The sequence below is a fragment of the Pseudophryne corroboree genome, chromosome 1, assembly GCF_028390025.1.
Source record: "Pseudophryne corroboree isolate aPseCor3 chromosome 1, aPseCor3.hap2, whole genome shotgun sequence".
In the NCBI taxonomy this organism is placed as follows: Eukaryota; Metazoa; Chordata; class Amphibia; order Anura; family Myobatrachidae; genus Pseudophryne; species Pseudophryne corroboree.
In genome coordinates this window covers 838,256,274-838,283,766 of record NC_086444.1, presented here as the reverse complement: position 1 = coordinate 838,283,766, position 27,493 = coordinate 838,256,274, and the positions used below count along the sequence as shown (strand labels likewise).

Sequence of the window (27,493 nt, the reverse complement as noted above, 5' to 3'; positions counted from 1 at the left end):
GAATCCACAATGCTCTCCTAGCAGAGACTGCCATGGCATTGGACCTTGATCCCAAAAGGCCAATATCCCTTACCGCTTCTTTTAAATACGCTGCAGCGTCCTTGATATGACCCAAGGTCAAAAGCACACTATCCCTGTCTAGGGAATCTACCTCAGATGACAAGTTATCTGCCCACTTTTCAATAGCGCTACTCACCCATGCCGCAGCAACAGCGGGCCTGAGTAGCGACCCTGTAGTGACATAAATGGATTTCAGGGTATTTTCCTGCTTACGATCCGCAGGATCCTTCAGGGCTGCCGTGTCAGGGGACGGAAGCGCTTCTTTTTGGACAGACGCGACAAAGCTTTGTCTACTGTGGGGATTGACTCCCAGCTGTCCCTGTCCCCAGAGGGAAACAGATATGCCATTGGAATTCTTTTGGGAACATGTATCTTTTTGTCGGGATTTTCCCAAGCTTTTTTAAAAAGTGCATTCAGTTCATGAGAGGGAGGAAACGTTACCTCAGGTTTCTTGCCTTTAAACATACAGACCCTCGTATCAGGAACAGCAGGGTCCTCAGCGATATGTAAAACATCTTTTATCGCCACAAACATGTACTGAATACTCAGCCAGTTTTGGATGTAATATGGCATCACTATAGTCGACACTGGAATCGGAGTCCGTGTCGGTATCTGTATCTGCTATTTGGGCAAATGCACGTTTCTGCGACCCCAAAGGGGTCTGGGCCTGTGACAAAGCATCTTCCATGGATTTCCTCCATGTCTGGTTCTTAGACTCAGATTTATCAAACCTCTTAGCCAACTTAGTCACATTTGTATTTAAAACACTCAGCATATTGACCCAATCATCCGTCGGCGGTGCCGATACGGTCACTCTCACAGAACTGTCAGTCCCCACCCCAGCCTCCTCCTGGGAAGAGCATTCATCCTCAGACATGTCGACACACACACGTACCGACAGCCACAAACGCACTGGGCATTAGGGGACAGACCCACAGCAGAGCCTGTTAGAAAGACACAGAGAGTGTTCAGCCAGCTCACACCCAGCGCCTATCCCGGTTCTGAAGTCAGTGACCATACTGCCCAGACCTGCTAGCGCTTTTATCAAACAATATAATTCACCAATTACTAGTGCCCCCCCCCCATTTTGCACCCTGTTACTTGCACAGCAGTGTGGAGGATCAGGGCCAGCGTCTCTGCAGCCTTCTGTGAAGAGAGATATGGCGCTGGTGAGAGCTATGCGGCTAAGCCCGGCCCCCGACATGGCGCGCTTCGGTCCCGCTCAAAATTCTTTATACTGTCGGGGGTCCCTTAACAAGTGCCTGTTATATTACATGCTAGTGGTATTTGCGGCCCCCCATGCTGCCCGGGGCGCCACCCCTGCGCCCTGCACCCTGCAGTGCCATGATCAGTGTGGGAGCATGGCGTGCAGCGAGGCCGCTGCGCGGTACCTCAAGCCGTCTTCTGCAGTCACTGAAGTCTTCTGATCTTCTCATACTTACCCGGCTTCTATCTTCTGGCTTTGTGAGGGGGGTGACGGCGCGGCTCCGGGAACAAGCAGCTAGGCGTACCGTAGTGATCGACCCCTCTGGAGCTAATGGTGTCCAGTAGCCTAAGAAGCAGAGCCTTTGAACTCAGAAGAAGTAGGTCTGCTTCTCTCCCCTCACTCCCACGATGCAGGGAGCCTGTAGCCAGCAGGTCTCCCTGAAAATAAAAAACCTAAATAAAGTATTTTTCTAAGAAACTCAGGAGAGTTCCTCAGTGTGCATCCAGTCTCGCTGGGCACAGAATCTAACTGGAGTCTGGAGGAGGGGCATAGAGGGAGGAGTCAGTTCACACCCATTCAAAGTCTTATAGTGTGCCCATGTCTCCTGCGGATCCCGTCTATACCCCATGGTTCTTGAAGCATCCCCAGCATCCTCTAGGACGTATGAGAAATATTCTGTGTATTAAACAAAGCAAAAAATGTACTGCGATTACACACATACATATAGCTACAGAAAAAAATGTAGTACGTACTTTTAAAATTGTGATTATTACTAAAGTTCAAAGTATTTTAAAAAGACCAAGAAGCCCTAAATCCCGCAAAAACTATTTATTAAAGTCCACCTTCTGGCAAGGAAGGTGTAGTCAGGAAGGTGTGCCAGGGGTAGTCATCACCAGTGGCCTCCTGTGATGCTTCCATATGCATGCATATTTATCAGAGGTAGTACAAGTCTCAGAAAGGCAGTTGGGATAACAACAGGAAAAAAATGCTTTATTATTTAAATAGGTGTGGATTACAAGATCGACAGTAAATAGTCAATAAGTCAACACCAGATGGTCGACAGTCAATATATCAATAGGGTCAAAAAGGTCTACAATTAAATGGCTGACATGGAAATGGTCAACACTAATCCTAACCCTCTCCCTAGTGCCTAAAACTGACTGTCCCCTTCCGCAGCCTAAACCTGACAATCCACCAAGTGCCTAACCGTCCCCTACGGCAAACTAACCCTAACCCTCCCAATAATGCCTAACCCTAAAAGTAATGAAAACCTGTTGACCTTTTGACCCTGTCTACCTAAGTATATATCAACCATTTAACTGTCAACCTTCTGGTGTCAACATATTGGCCGTCTATCTATTTACTGTCTATCTTCTATTTGGATACTATTAAAATAAAGCATTTTTACTTTTTCTTCCTATTTAATAAAAAAATAATAATAATTTCTCTCTCTCTTTATTTCCAATTAAAAAAAAAACTTTTTTTGTTGTCGAGTCTGGAACTGAAAATCAAGCTGGGTTTCCAGTTCCACTGAACATGCTGAAGCCAGCTCACACATGCAGTGATTCACCACTGACTGCCCTAGAACGCCATAAACTTACCGCTGCTGGCCAGTGTTGCATTGCTCAGTTTCCAAATTGACATCTGTTTTTTTTATAAATTATCCAAATTAAGAATTTCTTTCTCTAAAATGAATGGCAGTGTTGAATCTACATTTCTGATGGGTCTTGATAAACGTACCACTATCAGCAGTTCTATCTTAGCAGCCTTTTTAGAATGTGCAAGTGGTTTTTGAACTTTAACAACTGAACATTACACATACTGCACATTCGGTGACAGCAAGTATATAAATAATTGTCGTTCTAACACAAGTTCATTTGTATTCTCAAATGCCAATAACCAAAGAGTCTGTGTGACATATTGGGAGAACCCAATTAACCTGAAAAGAAACAACCTTCAAATGACCATGTGGTACTTGTGACATCTCCGCTTTGGGAAAAGTAATTTTCTTTCATATGAGCACAGATGGAATTCACACAGCTTGTCAGGAAATATGATGAATCTGCGTACCCCGAGCAGAACGCTTGATGCAAGATGCAAATCTTGCATTTTTTAATGAATATTTATTAAAACCTATACTTAATTTATTCTTCAGCTGCATCATACCTAGGCCTCAATTCCTGCTGCAATTCCAAAAATGTCCCCTGGTACCTGTACTCAATGCAGAATAAGTCCCAAGCAGAAGCAAGAGCTAATACATTGATATTGATTGGCAAAAACAATCTATACTCAATTCTCACAAATCACACGGGTATGTCAGGGGTTCTCTACGTTTCCTATACAGTTTTGCTAAATGATCTTTATAAATAACTGACAAAAAAGTCTTTACAAGAAGCCTCACATGCCGCAAAATGATTTCTATGACGTGATTGATCATGTGCACCCTTACAATTTTGTGCACACACACAGCGTGTCTCCTACATACCATCTGGCAAATACTGTAGATCTATCTACTTACTAGTATTTCCATTATAGTTGTACAGATGTGTCCTCTTACATCTTTGCTCCGTGCGCATAACACGAGTGCCGTGGGACTCGTTTGCGTTTTTTTCACGATAATGTAAAGGTTAGGTGTAAAGTAATGTAATAGGACGCACAAGCAGCTTCTGCTGATTAAAATATATGCAGCTTGCCTATATGCTGTGTTGACTGTGACTGTATTTGCATACAAAATGCTATGCTAGCGTTTTCCTGGAAAACATGGTAACGTGGCACTTCGGAAGCAGATAGAGCCGCAATGACAGAATACAGGCATGCTGCATATCATTTTAATCAGCAGTAGCTGCCTGTGCATCACGTTACATTACTTTGAGTCTAAGATGCATTTTTATGGGAAAACAAAAACAAAAAAGGACGATCAGCGCTAGAGTCCCTCCACGGCATGGCGCAACTTCAAGGGCTGTTTAGCGTGACTGCAGCAAGGATGTAAAAGGACACATCTGTATGAATGCAAAGGTTCTCTTTTTCCCTATGGTAAATTAGTTTCACAAGATACTTAAATTCAGTCTTTAAACGATTGCCCCAACACACCTGGTAACCTTTGATTCTCTCCATCTCTTTGCTAGCCAGTGGGTTGCTCTTTACAACACAAACAAGAGCCTTTACTGCTGCGTAGAGACCTTCAACATCAGATGCCATTGCTACTAGGCCAAGGATGGCAGCAGCACCACCTATATACTGCAAGGTTGTGGCCACAGGTTTAGGGACAAATGTTCTCACTCCTGGGAGAAAAAAAAGAAAAAAGCTGTTTAACGTTTTAATTTAGTAAAAAAATTCACAACTGTGCGAATAAGGTTAATGACAAATGTACCAAGCCCAACAGCACTTACACATGTGATATACATTATATTAGCCCATCACGCCAATAGTATGGTGTAATTTTCTTTTATTTATTTTCATTCAAATATTTTGTTTAAATGTATTGTTTAGTTGTTACTATAGTCACCTTTGCTCATTTACATATTATCGACCTGCCTCCAATGCAAAAGATTTTAAAGAAAAAATCTGAAAGAAAATTTACAATGTGGGGAAAAGGCGATAGGCTCAGGCTTTTACACCCAAGACTATTCAATTACTGCCTCTTTTTCTTGCACAGTAAATTTGCTGCTAACGTGCATTTACCCTTAAGTTCCAGTAGTGGAGTAGTGTCAAGGGAGGGTTTAACCCAGAAACCGCAAACCCCCCACCCCCCACCCCCTACTCCCGCAAACAAAATAGTTTTTTCATGGTTTGGAGCTGTCTGTCACAATCCGCAATTAAGCCCCACTACTTGTGGAATTTAGCGCCACCACTCTCCAAACGCCGGCATATAACGGGTTGTGCAGCAGAATCTTCCTTGTCAAATGCACAAAGCGGCAGCTACGATCTCCACCACAGCCCTTCCTCCAGTCACCAAGTACTCGCCGCTACTGCTGGCTCAAAAACGGAATACAGCTGTCTGTTCCTGTTCTCGGTTGCACTTGTAAAGGATTTATTTCATTACTCCTCCAGAATGTTAAACATACTATTATATATATTTATATATATATATATATATATATATACATACATACATATAATAAATATATATATACAGGTCTCGGTATATACTAGGGTCACCTCAATCTCCCCCCTCCCCATCCATGCTTGGTTCCTACTCCCTCAGGCTCAAACAGAAATCTGCATTAAGAGCAGCCCTGTGGGCTGTAACTGAATAGCCATGGCAGACCAATTAACCCATGTTTAATTACCACGGCTAAATGAATCCGGCCCGTATTACTATTTTGGTTTAGTACATTTGCTGCGGTCAATAAACTGTACTGCTGACAATTATTTAACAAGCTCATATAGATCAAATACTACAGTTATCAACATGTTTAATTTCAGGCTCAGCTAATTACACTAATACCACTTTCAGACATACAACCCGGGAATTTCATTGCTCAATCCGGGGTTTTTGCTCAAGACCCACTTCCACACTACACCTGAGATGGGAAATTCCCGGGCCGTCCCCTCTCAGACATAAGCCTGGTCTGCCCTGGCATTATACAAGCCACGGTTGCCAGGCTGCTCTCATGTCACAGTCATACACACACGTTACACTCATACATACATGTCATGAACACACACAAGTCATATACACACAAACATTTTATATACACACATCACACTCATACACACACACTGGGCAAGGGAAGCAGGAAGCGCATCTCTGACATGGTGTAAGCAGGCAGTTCCAGCCCCCTCCTGACAGCCCCGAACCCTTCCTGGTAGCCTCCCCCCTTTCCTCCCCCCTTCCACAGGTAGCCCTGAACAGCCTAACAGAGGCTTCTAAGTGCGATCTGGGAGTAAAATACCAGGTCGCCCTATTCACACTTTACACGAATTGTCTACCTGGGAAGAATGTCGCCAGAAAAACCCTGGTCAATAGTAGGGGCACCGACCCGGGGATATATTCCTTCCACGCACAAAAACACAGAATTTTAAAATAAATCTGGAAGGGGTATACATGATTTTTTTTATTTAAAAAAAATAGTAATACCGAAATATCCTTCAGATTGAATAATATTTCCTAGAATGTTTACTTTCTCAGTTACACACCAACACAACAATAGCACCAGAGAGAAATGCAGAGTGCTCCACAAATAAGGCTGCTTCCATAAGTCATCAAATGGAAAACAAATAAAGAGTGGGGAGCATGAAATATTGAAATAGCTCAGAGGTTCCCAAACGCGGTCCTCAAGGCACCCAATGGTCCAGGTCTTAAATGTATCCATTCTTGGCCACAGGTGACTTAATTAGCACCTCAGTCAATATGATTTAACCATCTGTGCTGAACCATGGGTATACCTAAATCCTGGAATGTTGGAGTGCCTCGAGGACCACGTTTGGGAACCTCTGAAATAGCTCATAACAAATCCACAGTATTTTTTTATATAAGAAAAATATATACAAAAATGTTAAAATGTACATGTAGCAATAAAGTGCATGGTTCCCAGTCTATTTATGGGGTATAATTTACATTGCCCTGTCCACTCTACTGCTAGATGAAACATGTCTATGGAATTATAAGAGTCAAACGGATGATACGATCCATCAAAAATTGCAGAGCAAACCCGCATACAGGGGGTCATTCCGAGTTGTTCGCTCGTTGCCGAGTTTCGTAACGGAGCGATTAAGGCAAAAATGCGCATGCGCATGGTTCGCAGTGCGCATGCGGTTAGTATTTTAGCTCAAAACTTAGTAGATTTACTCACGTCCGAACGAAGAGTTTTCATCGTTGAAGTGTTCGGAGTGTGATTGACAGGAAGTGGGTGTTTCTGGGCGGAAACTGGCCGTTTTCTGGGAGTGTGCGGAAAAACGCAGGCATATCAGGGAAAAACGCGGGAGTGTCTGGAGAAACGGGGGGGTGGCTGGGCGAACGCTGGGCGTGTATGTGACGTCAAACCAGGAACGAAACTGACTGAACTGATCGCTATTTGTGAGTAGGTCTAAAGCTACTCAGAAACTGCTAAGAATTTTCTATTCGCAATTCTGATAATCTTTCGTTCGCTATTCTGCTAAGCTAAAATACACTCCCAGAGGGCGGCGGCTTAGCGTGTGCAATGCTGCTAAAAGCAGCTAGCGAGCGAACGAACAACTCGGAATCACCCCCACAGTACACACATTACTAACTGATGACACGCAATCCCGATGACACAAGGCTTACCTAAGTAGCCAATGAGGGCTGCTCCTATTGTTCGAGCGGGTCCATTCAAATGCCCAGCGGAGTTATGTAGCAGTTTCACAGGGGTGGCATTCTCATGAGACGATATCGCTAGCTAAATAAAACATATAGAAGTAAAAAGTTACTCAACACAGAAATAATACTGGATGACATCTCTAATATGGTTAGTCCCAAAAGACATCTTTAAAGTGGTCTTATAAGGATCTAAATATTGTATCACTGATATGCAAAATGTCAATTTGTATGTCTCTACGACTATATATAGCAAAGAAGAAAAAAATACAAAATGGGGACCCACTATACAATCATCTGCACAATGGCACACATCTATAGAAAGGGGAAATATGGAAGACAGGTGCGACATGTTGCATCTTCTGATGGGAGAAGCTATGCCTGGAATTACACTCACACACAGAACACAATTTCGCGAGGGTGCAAAGAAAACAAATAATGGGGAGTTTCCTGCTTAGCAAATGGCAAGTCTTGTTCTTCCTGCAAAAGGATCAGACGTGTACACATTATAGGAGGTGGCAGAGACTGAGCCTCCTCCTCACTTACAGATATAATACACATAGATTGCTAGGAGATACATCACTAGTAGAAACGTTCATCTCTTCAAAGATATTGGGCAGCTTCTGGCTATATTATCCATTATTTTTCAGATGTGAATGTACCATTTAAACATGTGATGAATAAAGTTCGGATCATTTCGGATAGTAATATTTCTTATTGATGCCCACGCTGATAGTTATGCCTATCATACCCCGTAATAAAAGAGCAGATCATGTGATTTTTATCATGTGTTTGATTATAGAACGAATACATGCCAACAAAGGGAAATCCTGTACATATGTTCATTGACAAGGTCCCCATAGTAACACAATGTTTTTAGAAAACACTGCAATATATTACATCATTATTTATAATCAATATCCGGGATATAGAGGAAAAGCAAAAATTAACTATATGTCTTACAGAAATGCCATATTTACTCACAGAATAATTCATAGTCAGGGAAAGATTGATGTGACTGTTTGCCCATTGATTGTCCTCAGTGAATACATGGCCTTGCTATCTGATCACACGCTGGTCACACAGAGTGGTCCAGCTGCTGCTTGGGACATGTGCATCATGTCCACTCACAGTAAGTAAATACAGAAAATGTAAAACTGAGATAAATTATTATACAATATACAATTAAATGGATTTCAACTATAATGTGAACTATATCCCTTCCTAAGCTGAATGTGGTCAGATATAATCATCAGAAACACAATTGCCTGATTCTGAGTGGGGAGCAAGGCAAAAAAATCAGGTAACTGTGCTTCTGGACAAACCATGTTGCAATGCAAGGGGTGCAAATACAGTTTCTTTTTTATTTTGAAGACTGGCTGCTTTTGCACGTAGCCCACACATGCTGGACAAGCTCTCTGCACATGTTACATCTGCCCCACCTGCAACACAATATGGTTTTGCACAGGTGCACAGTTATTAGCTTTTTTCTTTACTCTCACCACAGGATCAGGCCCAATATATAATTTAGGCAGCCATACTGACAATACAACTTGCATAATGAAGCTTACCTGCTTTGCAATTGCTTTGCTGTCTAGTTTGTTATAAACCTTCCTTATTCTGGCCACTGTCAGAGAAGACACTGATAGTGCATAGAGCCCAAAGGACACCTTTTCTTCAGGCACCAGTGACACCAGGGACAAAGTTCCAGATTCAGACTTTGAATCTTTACCTAAGAAATAAAACAACGTTCAATCATATATTTCCCAAAAACATTAAATCTACAGGTAAAGTGCAGCCTGTTATTTCAAGATTCAAAATGTAGCCCTTCCAGACAGAAAGGTTCACAGAAATGTGGGTCTAGCTGGTTGAGATGTAGGTGTAACTAATTAGGTTTAACAAGAAAAACTATCAGCTCCAATAAGCCCATCAGGCCCCTCAGCTGCTGGAACCTGTGTAGCGCATATACAAGGGCTCCATACCCTGCTGTCTCCTCTGCTATCTCCTCTAAGGCCTGGCATCCACAGCCAGGAAGGAGCTTAACTAGCGTCTGGCTACTTAACTGCAGGCAGAACAAAGCATTAAAAGCCTCTGAATGTTATAATAGCAATCAGGCAACCGCAAGCTCTAACATTACATTTTTCACAAGAAGTGCAGATCAAGGTGCAGTTGAGTAGCCCAATTAGGTATGTGAGGGGAGTGACAAGTGTCACTCCCTACAAAGCATGGGGGCTCCTAAATAGTTATATGTCTGTTCGAATGATGACCACATGACCATTATCTGATAGTGCTATTGGCGCCCTGCTGAACCTTCACAACTTTCAGATTTGACCACATCCATGTATGTATGTATGTATGTATGTATGTATGTATGTATGTATGTATGGATGGATGGATGTATGGATGTATGTATGGATGTATGGATGTATGTATGTATGGATGTATGTATGGATGTATGTATGGATGTATGTATGTATGTATGGATGGTCGACCTGACCATACTTGGCAGATATGAGATTTACAATTTTATTTTATTTTTAGCTCTGACCTATATCTAGTGGGCAGAAAGGTTTGACACAAACTCTTCTCACAATAAATAGACTGAAGTGACAGAAGTCATGGGACAGCAGTATGCAAAGGTAATAGGTATTGCCACCGTACTGTGAAGTCTTGGAAATGGGCAGACCTGCATAAATTGTAATCGGAGATCTCGTGAGTCAGCTTGATCACCGGCTAGGCTGCTCATGGCAACACAGCATGATTTATTGGACTTCGAACGGGGCATGATAGTAGCTGCCTGACAGATGGGACTTTCCATTTCTGAAAATAGTATGGACATTCAACATTCGTCGATCTATGGTGTCACGTGTGTACTGAAAATGCCTCACGGAAGGCATTAACACTCACCATGGACAGTGCAGTGGCCGACCGCAAGTGCTTAACGACTGTGACCAGCGACAACTGGCCAGAATTGTCCATGGTAACAGTCACATGACACTGGCACCAATCACACCCACACTCAATGCAGGAGGTACCAGACGCATATGCAGCAGGTCAGTCTATCCTTAGCTTCCATGGTATATGGGAGCAGAAGACCCACCAGAGTGCCCCTGTTAACACTGCTACACTGGATACAGCGCTTCAGCTGGGCTTGTGATATCACTAATTGGACCCTGGAAGATTGGCAACATGTGATGTGGTTTTAGGAGTCATGCTTCCAGTTGTTTCAGGCTGATGGTAGTGTTCGGGTGTGGTGCAGACCCCATGAGGCCATGGACCCCAGCTGTCAACAAGGCACTGTGCAGGTTGGTGGTGGTTCCATAATGGTGCGGGGAGTGTACATGTGGCATGGGTTTGGTCTGCTGGTCTGCCTGAACACATCTTTGACTGGTAACTGCTACAATGCAGTGCTTGGTGACTATTTGCAGCCCTTCATGTACCCTCACAACAATGGCATATCCTAGCAGGACAATGTACTGCGACATTGATCCAAAGTTGCCCCAAATTGATTCAAGGAGCATTCTGGAGAGTTCAGATGAATGATATGGCCAGTCCAGGGACGTGCTGTGAGGTAAATGGCTCAGGAGGCACTGGCTAGTACCAGAACCAGATTTACACACACTATGGGGTATATTCAATTAAAGTCGGATCCATACCGACATGTATTTGTCGGAATGGATCAGATAATAAGAATTTACTTACCGATAATTCTATTTCTCGGAGTCCGTAGTGGATGCTGGGGTTCCTGAAAGGACCATGGGGAATAGCGGCTCCGCAGGAGACAGGGCACAAAAGTTAAGCTTTAGGATCAGGTGGTGTGCACTGGCTCCTCCCCCTATGACCCTCCTCCAAGCCTCAGTTAGGATACTGTGCCCGGACGAGCGTACATAATAAGGAAGGATTTTGAATCCCGGGTAAGACTCATACCAGCCACACCAATCACACTGTACAACCTGTGATCTGAACCCAGTTAACAGTATGAAAACAGAGGAGCCTCTGAAAGATGGCTCACTACAACAATAACCCGATTTAGTTAACAATAACTATGTACAAGTATTGCAGATAATCCGCACTTGGGATGGGCGCCCAGCATCCACTACGGACTCCGAGAAATAGAATTATCGGTAAGTAAATTCTTATTTTCTCTATCGTCCTAGTGGATGCTGGGGTTCCTGAAAGGACCATGGGGATTATACCAAAGCTCCCAAACGGGCGGGAGAGTGCGGATGACTCTGCAGCACCGAATGAGAGAACTCCAGGTCCTCCTTAGCCAGGGTATCAAATTTGTAGGATTTTACAAACGTGTTCTCCCCCGACCACGTAGCCGCTCGGCAAAGTTGTAAAGCCGAGACCCCTCGGGCAGCCGCCCAAGATGAGCCCACCTTCCTTGTGGAATGGGCATTTACATATTTTTGGCTGTGGCAAGCCTGCCACAGAATGTGCAAGCTGAATTGTACTACAAATCCAACGAGCAATAGTCTGCTTAAAAGCAGGGGCACCCAGCTTGTTGGGTGCATACAGGATAAAACAGCAAGTCAGATTTCCTGACTCCAGCCGACCTGGAAAACTATATTTTCAGGGCCCTGACAACATCCAGCAACTTGGAGTCCTCCAAGTCCCTAGTAGCCGCAGGTACCACAATAAGCTGGTTCAGGTGCAACGCTGACACCACCTTAGGGATAAACTGGGGACGAGTCCGCAGCTTTGCTCTGTCCGAATGGACAATCAGATATGGCTTTGTGAGACAAAGCCGCCAATTTTGACACTCGCCTGGCCGAGGCCAGGGCCAACATCATGGTCACTTTCCATGTGAGATATATCAAATCCACAGATTTGTTTTAGTGGTTTAAACCAATGTGATTTTTGGAATCCCCAAAACTACGTTGAGATCCCCCAGTGCCACTGGAGACATCAAAAGGGGTTGTATATGCAGTACTCCCTTAACAAACTTCTGGACTTCAGGAACTGAAGCCAATTCTTTCTGGAAGAAAATCGACAGGCCGAAATTTGAACCTTAATGGACCCCAATTTGAGGCCCATAGACACTCCTGTTTGCAGGAAATATAGGAATTAACCTTGTTGAAATTCTTCCGTGGAGCCTTCCTGGCCTCACACCATTTCCTATAATTCTCAATACCCTGGGTATGAGAGGCAGAGGAGGGAACTGACCACCTTTGGTCTTTCCCAACGGTTTACAATCATGTGGAAACTTCCAGATGAAGTTCCCACTTTTCCGAGTGGAATTCATTCCTGCTGAGGAAATTCAGTTTTCCACTCCCGGAATGAACACTGCTGACAGTGTTATCACATGATTTTTCGCTCAGCGAAAAGTTCTTGCTGTCATTGCCCTCCTGCTTCTTGTGCCGCCCCGTCTGTTTACGTGGGCGACTGCCATGATGATGTCCGACCAGATCAGCACCGACTGACTTTGAAGCAGAGGTCTTCCTAGGCTCAGAGCATTGTAAATTGCTCTTAGCTCCAGTATATTCATGTGGAGAAAAAGTCTCCAGACTTGACCACACTCCTTGGAAATTTCTTCCCTGTGTGACTGCTTCCCAGCCTCTCAGGCTGGCATCCGTGGTCACCAGAACACAGTCCTGAATGCTGAATGTGCTGTCCTCTAGAAGATGAGCACTCTGCAGCCCCCACAGAAGAGACACCCTTGTCCTTGGAGACAGGATTATCTGCTGATGCATCTGAAGATGCGATCCGGACCATTCGTCCAGCAAATCCCTCTGAAAATTTTTTTGCGTGAGATCTGCCGAATGGAATTGCTTCGTAAGAAGCCACCATTTTTCCCAGGACTCCTGTGCATTGATGCACTGATACTTGGCCTGGTTTTAGGAGGTTTCTGACTAGTTCGGATAGCTCCCTGGCTTTCTCCTCCAGGAGAAACACCTTTTTCTGGACTATGCCCAGAATCATTCCTAGGAACAGCAGACGTATCGTCGGAAAAACGCTGCGATTTTTGGAATATTTAGAATCCACTCGTGCTGTCGTAGAACTACTTTAGATAGTGCTATTCCGACCTCCAACTGTTCTCTGGACCTTTCCCTTTTCAGGATATCGTCCAAGTAAGGGATAATTAAGATGCCCTTTTCTTTTGAAGAGAGTCATCTTTTCGGCCATTACCTTGGTAAAAGCCCGGGGTGCCGTGGATAATTCAACGGCAGCGTCAGAAACTGATATTGACAGTTCTGTACCACGAACCATAGGTACCTTTGTTGAGAAGGGCAAATTTGGACATGTAGGTAATCCTTGATGTCCAGGGACACCATATAGTCCCCTTTTTTCCGGTTCGCTATCACTGTTCTGAGTGACTCCATCTTGATTTGAACCTTTGTATGTAAGTGTTCAAAGATTTCAGATTTAGAATATGTCTCACCAAGCCGTCTGGCTTCAGTACCACAATATAGTGTGGAAGACTAATACCCTTTTCCTTGATTGTAGGAGGGGTACTTTGATTATCACCTGCTGGAAATACAGCTTGTGAATTTTTTCACCATACTGCCTCCCTGTCGGAGGGAGCCTTTGGTAAAGCAGACTTCAGGAACCTGCGAGGAAAAAATGTCTCGAATCTCCAAACTGTACCCCTGGGATAATACTTTGTACGATCTAGGGGTCAACTTGCGAGTGATCCCACTGCACGCTGAGACTCTTGAGACGACCCCCCACCTCACCTGAGTCAGCTTGCACGGCCCAAGCGTCCTGCTGAGGACTTGGCAGACTCGGTGGAGGGCTTCTGTTCCTGGAAAGGGGCTGCCTTCTGCAGTCTACTTCCCTTTCCTCTATGTCTGGGCAGATATGACTGGCCTTTTGCCCGCATGCCCTTATGGGAACGGAAAGATTGAGGCTGAAAAGACTGTGTCTTTTTCTGCTGAGATGTGACTTGGGGTAAAAAGGTTGTATTTCCCAGCTGTTGCCGTGGCCCCCAGGTCCGATGGACCGACCCCAAGTACCTCCTCTCCTTTATACGACCATACTTTCATGTGCCGTATGGGATCTGCATCACCTGACCACTGTCGTGTCCATAACATCTTCTGACAGATATGGACAACGCACTTATCTTGATGCCAGAGTGCAAATATCCCTCTGTGCATCTCGCATATATATATATATATATATAGACTGCATCCTATTAAATGCTCTATATCACTAAAATATTTTCAGTCAGGGAATCCGACCAAGCCAACCCAGCACTGCATTTCCAGGCTGAGACGATCGCTGGTCGCAGTATAACCACCGTATGTGTGTATATACTTTTTAGGATATTACTCCAGCTTCATATCAGCTGGCTCCTTGAGGGCGGCCGTATCTGGAGACGGTAACGCCACATGATAAGCGTGTGAGCGCCTTATCCACCCTAAGGGGTGTTTCCCAACGCGCCCTACCTTCTGGCGGGAAAAGGTATAACGCCAATATTTGCTATCGGGGTAAACCCACGCCTCATCACACACTTCATTTTATTTTATCTGATTCAGGAAAAACTACGGTAGTTTTTTCACTCCCACATAATACCCATCTTTGTGGTACTTGTAGTATCAGAAATATGTAACAACTCCTTCATTGCCCTTAACGTGTGGCCCTAATGAGGAATACGTTTGTTTATTCACCGTCGACACTGGATTCAGTGTCCGTGTCTGTGTCGACCGACTAAGGTAAACGGGCGTTTTAAACCCCTGACGGTGTTTTTGAGACGTCTGGACCGGTACTAATTGTTTGTCGGCCGTCTCATGTCGTCAACCGACCTTGCAGCGTGTTGACATTATCACGTAATTCCTTAAATAAGCCATCCATTCCGGTGTCGACTCCCTAGAGAGTGACATCACCATTACAGGCAATTGCTCCGCCTCCTCACCAACATCGTCCTCATACATGTCGACACACACGTACCGACACACAGCACACACACAGGGAATGCTCTGATAGAGGACAGGACCCACTAGCCCTTTGGAGAGACAGAGGGAGAGTTTGCCAGCACACACCAAAAACGCTATAATTATATAGGGACAACCTTATATAAGTGTTTTCCCTTATAGCATCTTTATATATATTTCTAACGCCAAATTAGTGCCCCCCCTCTCTGTTTTAACCCTGTTTCTGTAGTGCAGTGCAGGGGAGAGCCTGGGAGCCTTCCCTCCAGCCTTTCTGTGAGGGAAAATGGCGCTGTGTGCTGAGGAGATAGGCCCCGCCCCTTTTTCGGCGGGCTCGTCTCCCGCTCTTCAACGGATTCTGGCAGGGGTTAAATATCTCCATATAGCCCCCGGAGGCTATATGTGAGGTATTTTATGCCAAAAAATAGGTTTTCATTGCTTCCCAGGGCGCCCCCCCCCAGCGCCCTGCACCCTCAGTGACTGCCGTGTGAAGTGTGCTGAGAGCAATGGCGCACAGCTGCAGTGCTATGCGCTACCTTAAGAAGACTGAGGAGTCTTCTGCCGCCGATTCTGGACCTTCTTCTCTTTTCAGCATCTGCAAGGGGGCCGGCGGCGCGGCTCCGGTGACCCATCCAGGCTGTACCTGTGATCGTCCCTCTGGAGCTAATGTCCAGTAGCCTAAGAAGCCAATCCATCCTGCACGCAGGTGAGTTCACTTCTTCTCCCCTAAGTCCCTCGATGCAGTGATCCTGTTGCCAGCAGGACTCACTGTAAAATAAAAAACCTAAACTAAACTTTTCTAAGCAGCTCTTTAGGAGAGCCACCTAGATTGCACCCTTCTCGGCCGGGCACAAAAACCTAACTGAGGCTTGGAGGAGGGTCATAGGGGGAGGAGCCAGTGCACACCACCTGATCCTAAAGCTTAACTTTTGTGCCCTGTCTCCTGCGGAGCCGCTATTCCCCATGGTCCTTTCAGGAACCCCAGCATCCACTAGGACGATAGAGAAAACCCCTATTCAATCCCATCTAAAATTCGACTTTTTCAAGTCGAATTTAGATGGGACCCAGAGGAGGAGAGGGGGGGACAGCCGGCGGAAGCCAGAGGAGATCAGCGCTACGGGGTTTAACTGCAGCAGGATGTCACTCAGCCGCCCGACCTCACGGCAGCTTCCACCCGGCTCCAGCAGCGTGCTGGAGCTGGGTGGAAGCTGCCGTGAAGTCGGGCGGGTGAGTGACATCCAGCTGCAGCGCTACTGTAGCGCTGATCTCCCTGTATGCCCGCCGGCTGTCCCCCCGTCTCCCTGCGGCTCCCCCCCTCGCCTCCTCCGGGTCCGCATCTCAGTCCGACATCATTTTGATGTCGGACTGTGATGGTCGATAACGGGGCCAAAACCTGTTGGATTTGGCCCCGTTTTCGACATTAACACGTGGATCGGCAGCTATTCCGCCGATCCACGTGCTTTTACCTCCCGAACTTATCGACTTGTCGAAAAATTTTGCTTAATATTGAATATGTCGAATCAGGATTCGACCAAAAAAAGTCGGAAACGGACGTCTTTTCGACAGACGGCAGTTTTCGACTTCAATTGAATATACCCCTATATGAGCTCAAGGGTTTATGTGGACATTATACACAGGTGCAGCAGTATATACTGCTAGAAATTTTGTGGGTTTTGATCAGAGATGTGTGGAAAAGATAGGCAAAGCCTCACCTGTCATATAATTTTTACTCCAGAGTTTTGACTATAAAAATGGTTAGAATAATACAACAGAAGATAATAATATATTCTTTGTATTTTTAATATACTTTACATAGTGAAAACTCTGGTGTATACTGGAGTATGATAGGAAACGCTCTGCCTCACCTCACCGTACTGATGGCCACCACGTTCGCCCACCAGGAACCCAATTGACCATTTATGACACATTGTGGAAAGGTCCATTTGTACCCAAGATCCTGCACCTACAAATATCAGGGAGCTATGAGAAGCTATCCCGATGGCATGGGTAAACATCACTCCAGAAGTCTTCCATTCGCTTGAAGGGCCGTACACAATACTAGGCACTTATCGCATGACTTATGGCACTTTAGTGTAGTATACACCATACAAGAATTTATACAACATTGGTATACAGTATCCGTACCACTAACTCATAAACTCACATGGAGTATAAACTGCTTGAAAGCTTCCAACATAATTTGGTCCCAGTTCATATATTACGCCAACACTTGCAGCAGTCAGGACTTCCTCCAAAAAATGAGTTGGTCCCAGTCGCCACACCAGAGAAGAAAGCTGGCGCTGAGCTGGCGGGGTGCCAATGTAAGTATAGACTGTGCTCACTACTGGTGGATTAGCCAAGCTAGATCCTCCTGGTGTACTGTGTACGTAATGGAGCTGCAAATGTTAAAACACAATAATAGTTGGTGAGATGTCTCATGCAATACAACAACACAGCAAGCAGAACAAGTTAACATCAATTTGTTTCCAAAAGTTTCTTGTAACACATCACTGGTATAAGCACTATATTAGTTTTATGATGCATTTATGGGTAATCAAATGCTACACAAATGTGTTCCATTCATATGTAGAAGAGGGGCAAATGTCAGGTCTTGTCCTACTATACGGAATGAAAAATAACCACTCCTCCAGTTCCCATGTTTTCAGGTCAGTTGCCCTCCTAAATGCTTAATCTTGTGTGTTCTTCTTTATTTTTATAAAGCAATAGTTCAGCATTTCAATAAAAGGACCAGATTTAAAGAGAAAACAATGCAGACTGTACTATCCTGACATGACAGCCACAGTGTAGACTGTACATTAGTGTACTATCCTGACATTACAGCCACAGTGTAGACCAGGCATTCCCAACCACGGTCCTCAAGGCACACTAACAGCGCAGGTTTTAGTGATATCCAGGCTTCAGCACAGGTGACTTAATTAGCAGCTCAGTTATTTTGATTTAATCATCTGTGCTGCAGCCTGGATATCACTAAAACCTGCACTGTTGATGTGCCTTGAGGACCGTGGTTGGGAATGCCTGGTGTAGACTGTACATTAGTGTGCTATCTTGACATGACAACCACAATGTAGACTGTACATTAGTGTAGTATCCTGACATGACAACCACAGTGTAGACTGTACATTAGTGTGCTATCCTGACATGACAGCCAGTGTAGACTGTACATTAGTGTGCTATCCTGACATGACAGCCACAGTGTAGATTGTACACTAGTGTACTGTCCTGACATTACAGCCACAGTGTAGACTCTACATTAGTGTACTATCCTGATATTGAATAGACGCACATTGTCTATTCACAGGAGACAGAGGGAGAGAGGGCATGCAGGTAGCTCACAGAGCGCTGGGCATGCTCCCTCAGTGCCGAAAATGGGAGGCGTGGCAAGCAGTCGCAGCATAGCCACGCCCCATTTCACCACGGTCACCCCCCTTTCTCGGCGGGCACGGCTACGCCGCGTGTAAAAGTCCCTCTTTCTAGAAGATAAATGTTGGGAGGTATGCTATACTTATATCACAACCATAGTGTACGCTTGAATTTTCAGCAGAAAAATAACTATAGTACTTGGTCCACAGTCTTTCGAAGGTGTCACAAAACTAATGCTATAGCACCTGCAATTTTGTTTGGTTCTTATTTCATAACAAGTATCGTAGCAATAACAAGAAAATGTTACTGAATCCGGTATTTACTAGAGGATAAAACAGCCAACTCTATAAAGTGGTATGTGTTCATTTCAGTACAAACTCAACCACACTGCTTACACATAGCTACCATCAGAGATTCATGTGATGCAATGGTTTCACCAGAAGAACATTTCACCGCTCTGCACAAGCTAAAGTTTAATTGTTTTTTTCTAATATATTGATATTACTACCTGCAAATTGAATAGCTAAGCATACCAACTCCTAACACATACATATTTTTTTAATGTATGCACAATATTTATAGAGCATTAAGTCATTAGTGTCTCTAGTTTTGAGTTTTGTTTAATGATGGGAGGGGCAGAAAAAAATGTTTTAATTAAGAAATATACAAAACATCCCTTTAGTGAGCCCTGAAGGCAGACATACTGCAGCAAGTCATTAAAATGACCTGCTATGACTCAAAATCCAAATTACTATTAAAGAGAATGGGAACAAATATACAGTATGTAGAATACTCCCACCTTTACTGTACTGACAAGTTGCCCATCTAGATACAGCGCTGCAGCGCTATTTTTCAGCATGCCCTTACTCATCACCAGAACCAGATGATGCCACTGGCCTTCCATTATCAGCTCCCCACAGCGGAACTGGGCACAACAAGGCAGGATCTCATAGAAAGACGACTCTTCACTGAAGTCATCCACTGCAGAACAAATATAGCAGGAAGACAATGAATATATATATTTATTTGGTTGGGGTACAGTATAACATTTGTTTAAACTTACATTTAATTTACACAAGAAAAACAAAAAACGGGGGTGCATGATCCCCAGTGACTACAAGACCATTGAGTTGCCAGACAGGATGACAACACGTCGCTTATGAAGCATCACTATGGGCATCAGTTTCCATATACATTATACTGCTCTATAGATTTATCTTCGTTTACAGTAGTGAAACAAAATCTTCCTTATGAAAATATCAATTAAGCAAGCCATACAGGCATGTGTTAATGCTATGCGAGGTTCTTAATGTGAGAGCACTTTCATCCACCCCTACAAATGCTATATACCTGTATAATACGTCAGAGCCGGCCCTAACCAATATGATGCCCACGGCAAGTTTTTGGCTGGTGCCACCCTAGCACCGCCGCTAGATCCGCCTCGGACGCTGCAACCCTTTCCCAGTACCATCACCCCTCACCCATAGCGGTCCTCATTTTAGTGATCCCACCCTCCATATTTTAAATTGGAACAGATACAGTACACATTTGGTGCACAGCCTAAAAAGGAGCATGTTCTTGCTGGCAAGGGGCATGGCCACACAATAGTACCCCCAATTCAAATGACGCCACACAGTACTGCAACTTTATTCACATTTTATCATGCGATAGTGTACCTTGTTCAAAGTACATCACACAGTAGTACCACTTTACCTTATATACGTTACTCCTCACAGTAGTGCCCCTTATATACACTTTACATCACATTGAATTGCTCCTTATTCACATTACACCACACCATATTGCTCTTTTTTCACATTAGACCACACAGTAGTGCCCTTTCTATACGTTACGCCACACAATAGAGCACCGTATACACATAATGCCACACAGTAATACCACTTACACATATGACACACATCATTAATGTCCTTATAAACATAATGTAAGCTATACATTATGCCAATCTTTATTAATGCCCTTCTATACATAATGTCCCTTACACATATGCAACACATTATTAATGCCATTATAGGGGTCTATTCAATTGATGTTGGATCCTTTCTGACGGAAAGGATCCGACATTTCAGTATTTAATTTGCGGACAAATCTGCCAGGTTTTGTCTTTTTCCGACAATGCCAATCCGACTTTTTGTTTTAAAGACGGACTGACACTGTCGGAAACGGGGCTAAAACCTGTCGGATTTGGCTGCTAATCTGCCAAAACACGTGGATCCGCGGCTGATCCGCCGATCCACGTGTTTTCCGACAAGTCGGAATTTCTGACTCGTCAGATAAACGGAAGTTTGAATAGACACCATAATGACGCACATAATGTCCCTTACACATACTCTGCACATTATTAATGCCCTTATACACAAAATGACACACATAATGTCCCTTATACATATACCGCACATCATTAATGCATTTATACACATAACGCACATAATGCCCCTTACACATATGCCAAACACTATTGCACAACCAACCCACCCGCACACAGCACTCATACGGCCGCTAATACTGTGACCTCTGCCACTGCTTGGATACAAGTGAGTCCTCGTACATCTTGCCTCAATACGCCATGCAGCAGGAGATGCCTTTTTTGAAAAAAAATCAGGAGCCTTTTTTGCCGAAAATGCATCTTATTTGCATTGCTATATGGTTAGGATGCACAAGCAGCTTCTGCTGGTTAAAATGATATGTGACATGCCTATATTGTGTGTGTGACTGTGGCTGTATCTGCATAGGAAATGCTACATTACAGTAATTTACAGGAATACACTGCGCAACGTAGCATTTCATATGCAGACACAGTCACAGTGACACACAGAACATAGGCATGCCGCATATCATATTAATCAGCAGAAGCTGCTTGTGCCCTCAGGCATTTGCCCAGTTTGCCTATGCCTAGGGCTGGCTCTGAATACTGTAATTATATTACACAAATACACTATATCACTGTCATAGGTTACATTTTAGATAGACATATGCAGGCTCTGATTTACTCGGTTCTTAACGCCAAAATTAATGCGAGTTTGGATTTATCTGGATTTTTCTTATTGGCTATCCAAAATACATGACATCAAAGAGCAAATAAGATGTTGTTTTGAGATCCGGGTAAATACGAACCTGCACATCTCTAATTTTAGAATATTGTTGCTTTGCTTATTTATATATTTGATAATTCATCAATGGTAATACACATGCTTTCAATCAAATTATGTAAGGAGATTTATGGTAGACTTACCCTAGTTAAATCTCTTTCTGCGAGGTACACTGGATTCCACAGGGAATAACATCGGGGTATAGAGCTGGATCTTGATCCGAGGCACCAACAGGCTAAAGCTTTGACTGTCCCCAGGATGCATTGCACCGCCTCCTCTATAGCCCCGCCTCCAGGCACTGGAGCTCAGTTTCTTTAACCAGTCCAATGCAGTAGCAGGTAAAGAGACGGCAGATGTTAGTCACATAGAACCACATTCTCACGACAGAAGAAGGGACCAGCGGCTAATGCCATACAAACCCAAAGAAGCTAAGTGCATCAGGGTGGGCGCCCTGTGGAATCCAGTGTACCTCGCAGAAAGAGATTTAACTATGGTAAGTCTACCATAAATCTCCTTTTCTGCAGTGGGGTACACTGGTATTCCACAGGGAATAACATCGGTGATGTCCTAAAGCAGTTCCTCATGAGAGGGGACGCACTGTAGCGGGTACAAGAACCCGGCGTCCAAAGGAAGCATCCTGGGAGGTGGAAGTATCAAAGGCATAGAACCTGATGAACGTGTTCACAGAGGACCACGTAGCTGCCTTGAAGAATTGTTCAGTGGGCAAGCCGCCCAAGAAGGTCCAACAGACCGAGTAGAATGGGCTTTGATAGCAGCAGGAGCTGGGAGACCAGCCTGCGCATAGGCTTGTGCAATCTCCATTCTAATCCATCTGGCCAAGGTCTGCTTATTCGCAGGCCAGCCATGTTTGTGAAAACCAAAAAGTACAAAAAGGGAATCTGACCTCCTGAGGGAGGCAGTCCTCTCTATGTAAATACGGAGAGCACGTACCACATCCAAAGACCGCTCTTTGGAGGAAAAATCAGAAGAGATAAAGGCCGGAACCACAATCTCTTGGTTAAGATGAAAAGATGATACCACCTTAGGTAGATAACCAGGGCAAGTTCAAAGAACTGCAAGTCTGAGAACCAATGCCGTCTGGGCCACGCTGAAGCGACTAGAATTAGTATTCCTTTTTCTTGCTTGAATTTCCGAAGTACCCAGGGCAGGAGTGATACTGGAGGGGACACGTATGGCAGCTGAAAGTTCCAGTGCATCCACAAACGCTGCTTGAGGATCCCTCGTCCTTGATCCGAAGACCGGAACCTTGTGATTGTGTCGAGACGCCATCAGGTCTACGTCTGGTAGGCCCCACTTGTCCACTAGGAGTTGAAAATGAACGTTATGGTAAGAACTTACCGTTGATAACGTGATTTCTCTTATGTCCACAGGTATCCACAGGATAACATTGGGATATTGTCGAGCGACAGCGAAAATGGCACCAACACGGTCACGAGCTTTCTGGCCTCCCAGGATGCATTGGGGCCTCCACTATATAGTCCCGCCCACTGACTCAGTCAGATCAGTTCTTTCCACAGCGATTATAGGCAGGAACATTAGGTAGAGACCTGTACAGGCGATAAGAACACACATGCACACCCTTCCATACAAGAAGGAAGAGGTTTTTAGTGTTTGTCTAGATCCTCAAATCAGATGCGTCCGGGTGGGATCCCTGTGGATACCTGTGGACATAAGAGAAATCACGTTATCAACGGTAAGTTCTTACCATAACGTTCATTTCTCTGGCTGGGTCCACAGGATTATCCACAGGATAACATTGGGATTCCCAAAGCCATTTTAGTGGTGGGGACGCTCCTGATTGCACAGGAGGACCTTTCGCCCGAAGTCTGCGTCATGAGAGGCAAAAGTATCCAAGGCATAATGTCTGATGAATGTGTTTATGGAAGACCATGTGGCTGCCTTACATATCTGTTCTGCTGATGCACCCTGTTGTGCTGCCCAAGAAGGACCTACCTTACGTGTAGAGTGTGCAGAGACATTAGCCGGAATAGGGAGATCTGCATGAGAATAAGCTTCAGATATTACCATTCGGAGCCATCTCGCCAGCGTCTGTTTACTAGCAGGCCAACCTCTCCTATGGAATCCGTAGAGGATGAAGAGGGAATCTGTTTTCCTGATGGCACTAGTACGATCTATGTAGATTTTTAAAGACCGGACCACGTCCAGTGACGCTTCTCCCGCAGATAGTCCCGATACCTGAAAAGCTGGGACTACAATCTCTTCATTCAGGTGAAACTTTGACACCACCTTTGGAAGATAACTAGATCTCGTTCTGAGAACTGCTCTGTCTGGAAAAAAACTTAGGAAAGGAGACTTACATGATAATGCTCCTAAATCTGACACTCTTCTGGCTGACGCCATTGCCAGTAAAAAAAGAACTTTAACCGTTAACCATTTAAGATCTGCTCTCTCAAGTGGTTCAAACAAAGGACCCTGGAGAAATTTAAGAACTAAATTCAAATCCCAGGGAGCTGCAGGAGGAACAAATGGAGGTTGAATATGTACTACTCCTTGGAAAAAAGTACGTACATCCTGTAGGTCAGCAATCTTCTGCTGAAACCATACAGTCAACGCTGAGACTTGCACCCTCAAGGAAGCAACCTTCAACCCCTTATCCAATCCTGCCTGCAGAAAATCCAAAATTCTAGCTACTTTAAAGGCTCTTGGATTGTAATTTTTTCCAGAACACCAATGAATATAGGCTTGCCATATTCTATGATATATACGGGCCGAAGAAGGCTTTCTTGCTCTAAGCATGGTTTGGATTACTTGCTTTGAAAATCCTTTAGCCTCTAAGATAGAGGTTTCAATAGCCACGCCGTCAAAGACAGGCGATCCAGATGACTGTGACAACAAGGACCCTGCATTAACAGATCTGGACGTTGAGGGAGCAGTATCGGTGCTTCCACGGACATTCTCAACAGATCTGTGTACCAATGCCTTCTTGGCCAAGCTGGAGCTATTAGGATGATTGCTCCTTTTGCCTGTTTTATCTTTCTCACTACTCTGGGTAACAGAGATATTGGAGGGAACAGATATGCCAGCTGAAACCTCCATTCTACTGACAGTGCGTCTACCAGGACTGCTCCTGGGTCCCTTGTTCTTGATCCGTACCTCGGAACTTTGTTGTTTAGACGAGACGCCATAAGGTCTATCTCCGGTAGACCCCATCTGTTTACCAGTGTCTGAAACACTTCTGGGTGTAGTGCCCATTCGGTTTCCTGAATGGTGTGCCGACTGAGAAAATCCGCTTCCCAATTTAGTACACCCGGGATAAATACTGCTGACAATGCTGGGAGATGGAGTACTGCCCACTTTAGAATGGGAGTTACTTCCTCCATCAGACTCTTGCTGTGAGTCCCTCCTTGATGATTTAGGTATGCTACTGCCGTCGCATTGTCTGAGCGGATCTGGACTGGTCTTCCTTGCAGATTGTCCTTTGCCTGAACTAGGGCCAAGTAAATGGCTCTTATTTCTAACAGATTTATCGGCAGGCGACTTTCCCTTGCGGTCCATTTTCCCTGGAACCATAGGCTTCCGAGTACCGCCCCCCAACCTTGCAGGCTGGCATCTGTCGTCAGGACTTGCCACTCTTTTATCCAAAAGGGTCTCCCCTTGTTTAAATGGTCTGTCTGTAGCCACCATGCTAGAGACCTTTTTACATTTACTGGAATCTTTATCATCTGCTTCTTTATTGTTTGATGATTTCCGTTCCATTTTGTCAAAATGAGATGCTGCAATGGTCTGGAGTGGAATTGCGCATATTCCACCATGTCGAACGTTGATACCATCAGACCCAACAGTCGCATTGCTGCATGGACTGACATTGTCTGGGCTTGCAACGCTTCCTGAGCCATGACCTGCACCTTGACTATTTTCTTCTCTGGTAAGAGAACTCTCTGTAGGTCTGAATCCAATATGGCTCCCAAATGAACCATCCGCTGTGATGGATTCAGGGACGACTTCTCCCAATTTATGAGCCACCCGTGTCTCTGTAAACAAACTATCGTCTGTTGGAGATGGCTCAACAGTAAATCTTGCGACTGTGCTAAGATTAATAGGTCGTCTAGGTATGGGAATATCCTTATCCCTTGTTTGCGCAGACAAGCTGCCATAACCACCATGATCTTGGTAAACACCCTGGGTGCTGTAGCTAGCCCGAAGGGCAGAGCTTGGAACTGGAAGTGTTCCTTGAGGATGGCAAACCTGAGGTAACACTGATGTGATAGTGCTATAGGCACATGTAGGTAAGCATCCCGCACATCCAGAGATACCATATAGTCTCCCGATTCCATAACCAACATTATGGAGAGTAACGTCTCCATGTGGAACTTCGGGATCCATATGCAATTGTTCAACATCTTCAGATTTAGAATTGGTCGATATGACCCATTTGGTTTCTGGATTAGAAACAGATTGGAGTAATACCCCTGTCCCTTTTGTGATGGAGGTACTGGGACAATCACACCTGACTGCAGTAATTTTTGGACTGCTTCTTGCAGGGCATTGGCCTTCGACTCTATACGAGACGGGCTGGTGCAAAAAAATCTTTGAGGAGGCTGCCTCCTGAATGGGAACCCATACCCCTGAGATACTACCTTCTGCACCCAGGCATCTGTTGTTGACTGTTGCCATGTGTGTGCAAATTGCAGGAGTCGGCCCCCAACCCTGGAATCCTCCAGGCGGAGGCCCGTCTCTTCAGGCTGAGGGCTTTTGTTCAGGTTTGGAAGCTGGCTTTTTGCTAGCCCACTGCTTCTTACCCCTGGATTTAAACTGGGGTTGTTTAGGCTCCTCTTTACCTTTCGCTTTGCTTTGCCAGCGAAATGAGCGAAATTTTAAACCCTTGGACTTAGGGTTGTAGGTAGCCGGAAATCTGACCTTCTTCGATTCAGCCTCTGACTCTAGGATATCCGATAAAGGTTTTCCACATAATAATTTACCCATGAAAGGCAATGCTTCCAATTCCTTCTTGGACTCCGCATCTGCCTTCCAGGTCCGTAGCCAGACTGCTCTGCGAGCGACTACTGCCAGGGCTGAGGCTTTAGAAGCAACAGTGCCTGCATCAATGGCTGCTTCTTCTAAATACTGGGCAGATTGTCTTAAACGGCAAAGACGATCCTCTTGCTCCCTAGTAGGAGAGGGGATGTCATTCTCTAGTTCCTCTATCCATTCGCCCATTGCCTTTGCTACCCAGGCCGAAGCCATAGCAGGTCTTACCACTGCACCCACAAGAGAAAAAATATTTTTCAATAGGCTCTCTACCCTCCTGTCTGTGACATCATTCAAAGAGGTAGATGACAGTGGCAAAGCAGATTTGTGCACGAGTCGCAGAACATGTGCATCTACTTTTGGAGGAATTTCTCTCTTCGAACAATCTCCAGCAGGAAATGGATAATAAGAATCCCATCTCCTAGGAATCTTATACTTTTTACCGGGCGCTGCCCAAGACTCATCCATCATTTCCGTCAACTCCTCTGACGCTGGAAATTCAGCTTTCACTGACTTTGTTCGTTTGAATACAGGTGCTTTTGCTTTTAACGCTGTCTTGGCTGGTTCTTCCAGA

General features: G+C 44.7%; 1 protein-coding gene across 9 annotated transcripts in view; it reads right to left on the bottom strand.

Moving 5' to 3' along the window:
- The window catches only part of WDFY3 (WD repeat and FYVE domain containing 3), a 462,687-nt gene that overhangs the window by 124,272 nt on the left and 310,922 nt on the right, over nt 1–27,493 (bottom strand). For all 9 annotated transcript variants that reach the window (XM_063919895.1, XM_063919894.1, XM_063919893.1 and 6 more), the window contains 5 exons: nt 19,599–19,780; nt 17,583–17,814; nt 9,116–9,276; nt 7,515–7,626; nt 4,358–4,548 (listed from right to left, as the gene is read on the bottom strand). In XM_063919895.1, the coding sequence (XP_063775965.1) occupies nt 4,358–4,548; nt 7,515–7,626; nt 9,116–9,276; nt 17,583–17,814; nt 19,599–19,780 (878 nt within the window). The remainder of the gene's footprint in view (nt 1–4,357; nt 4,549–7,514; nt 7,627–9,115; nt 9,277–17,582; nt 17,815–19,598; nt 19,781–27,493) is intronic.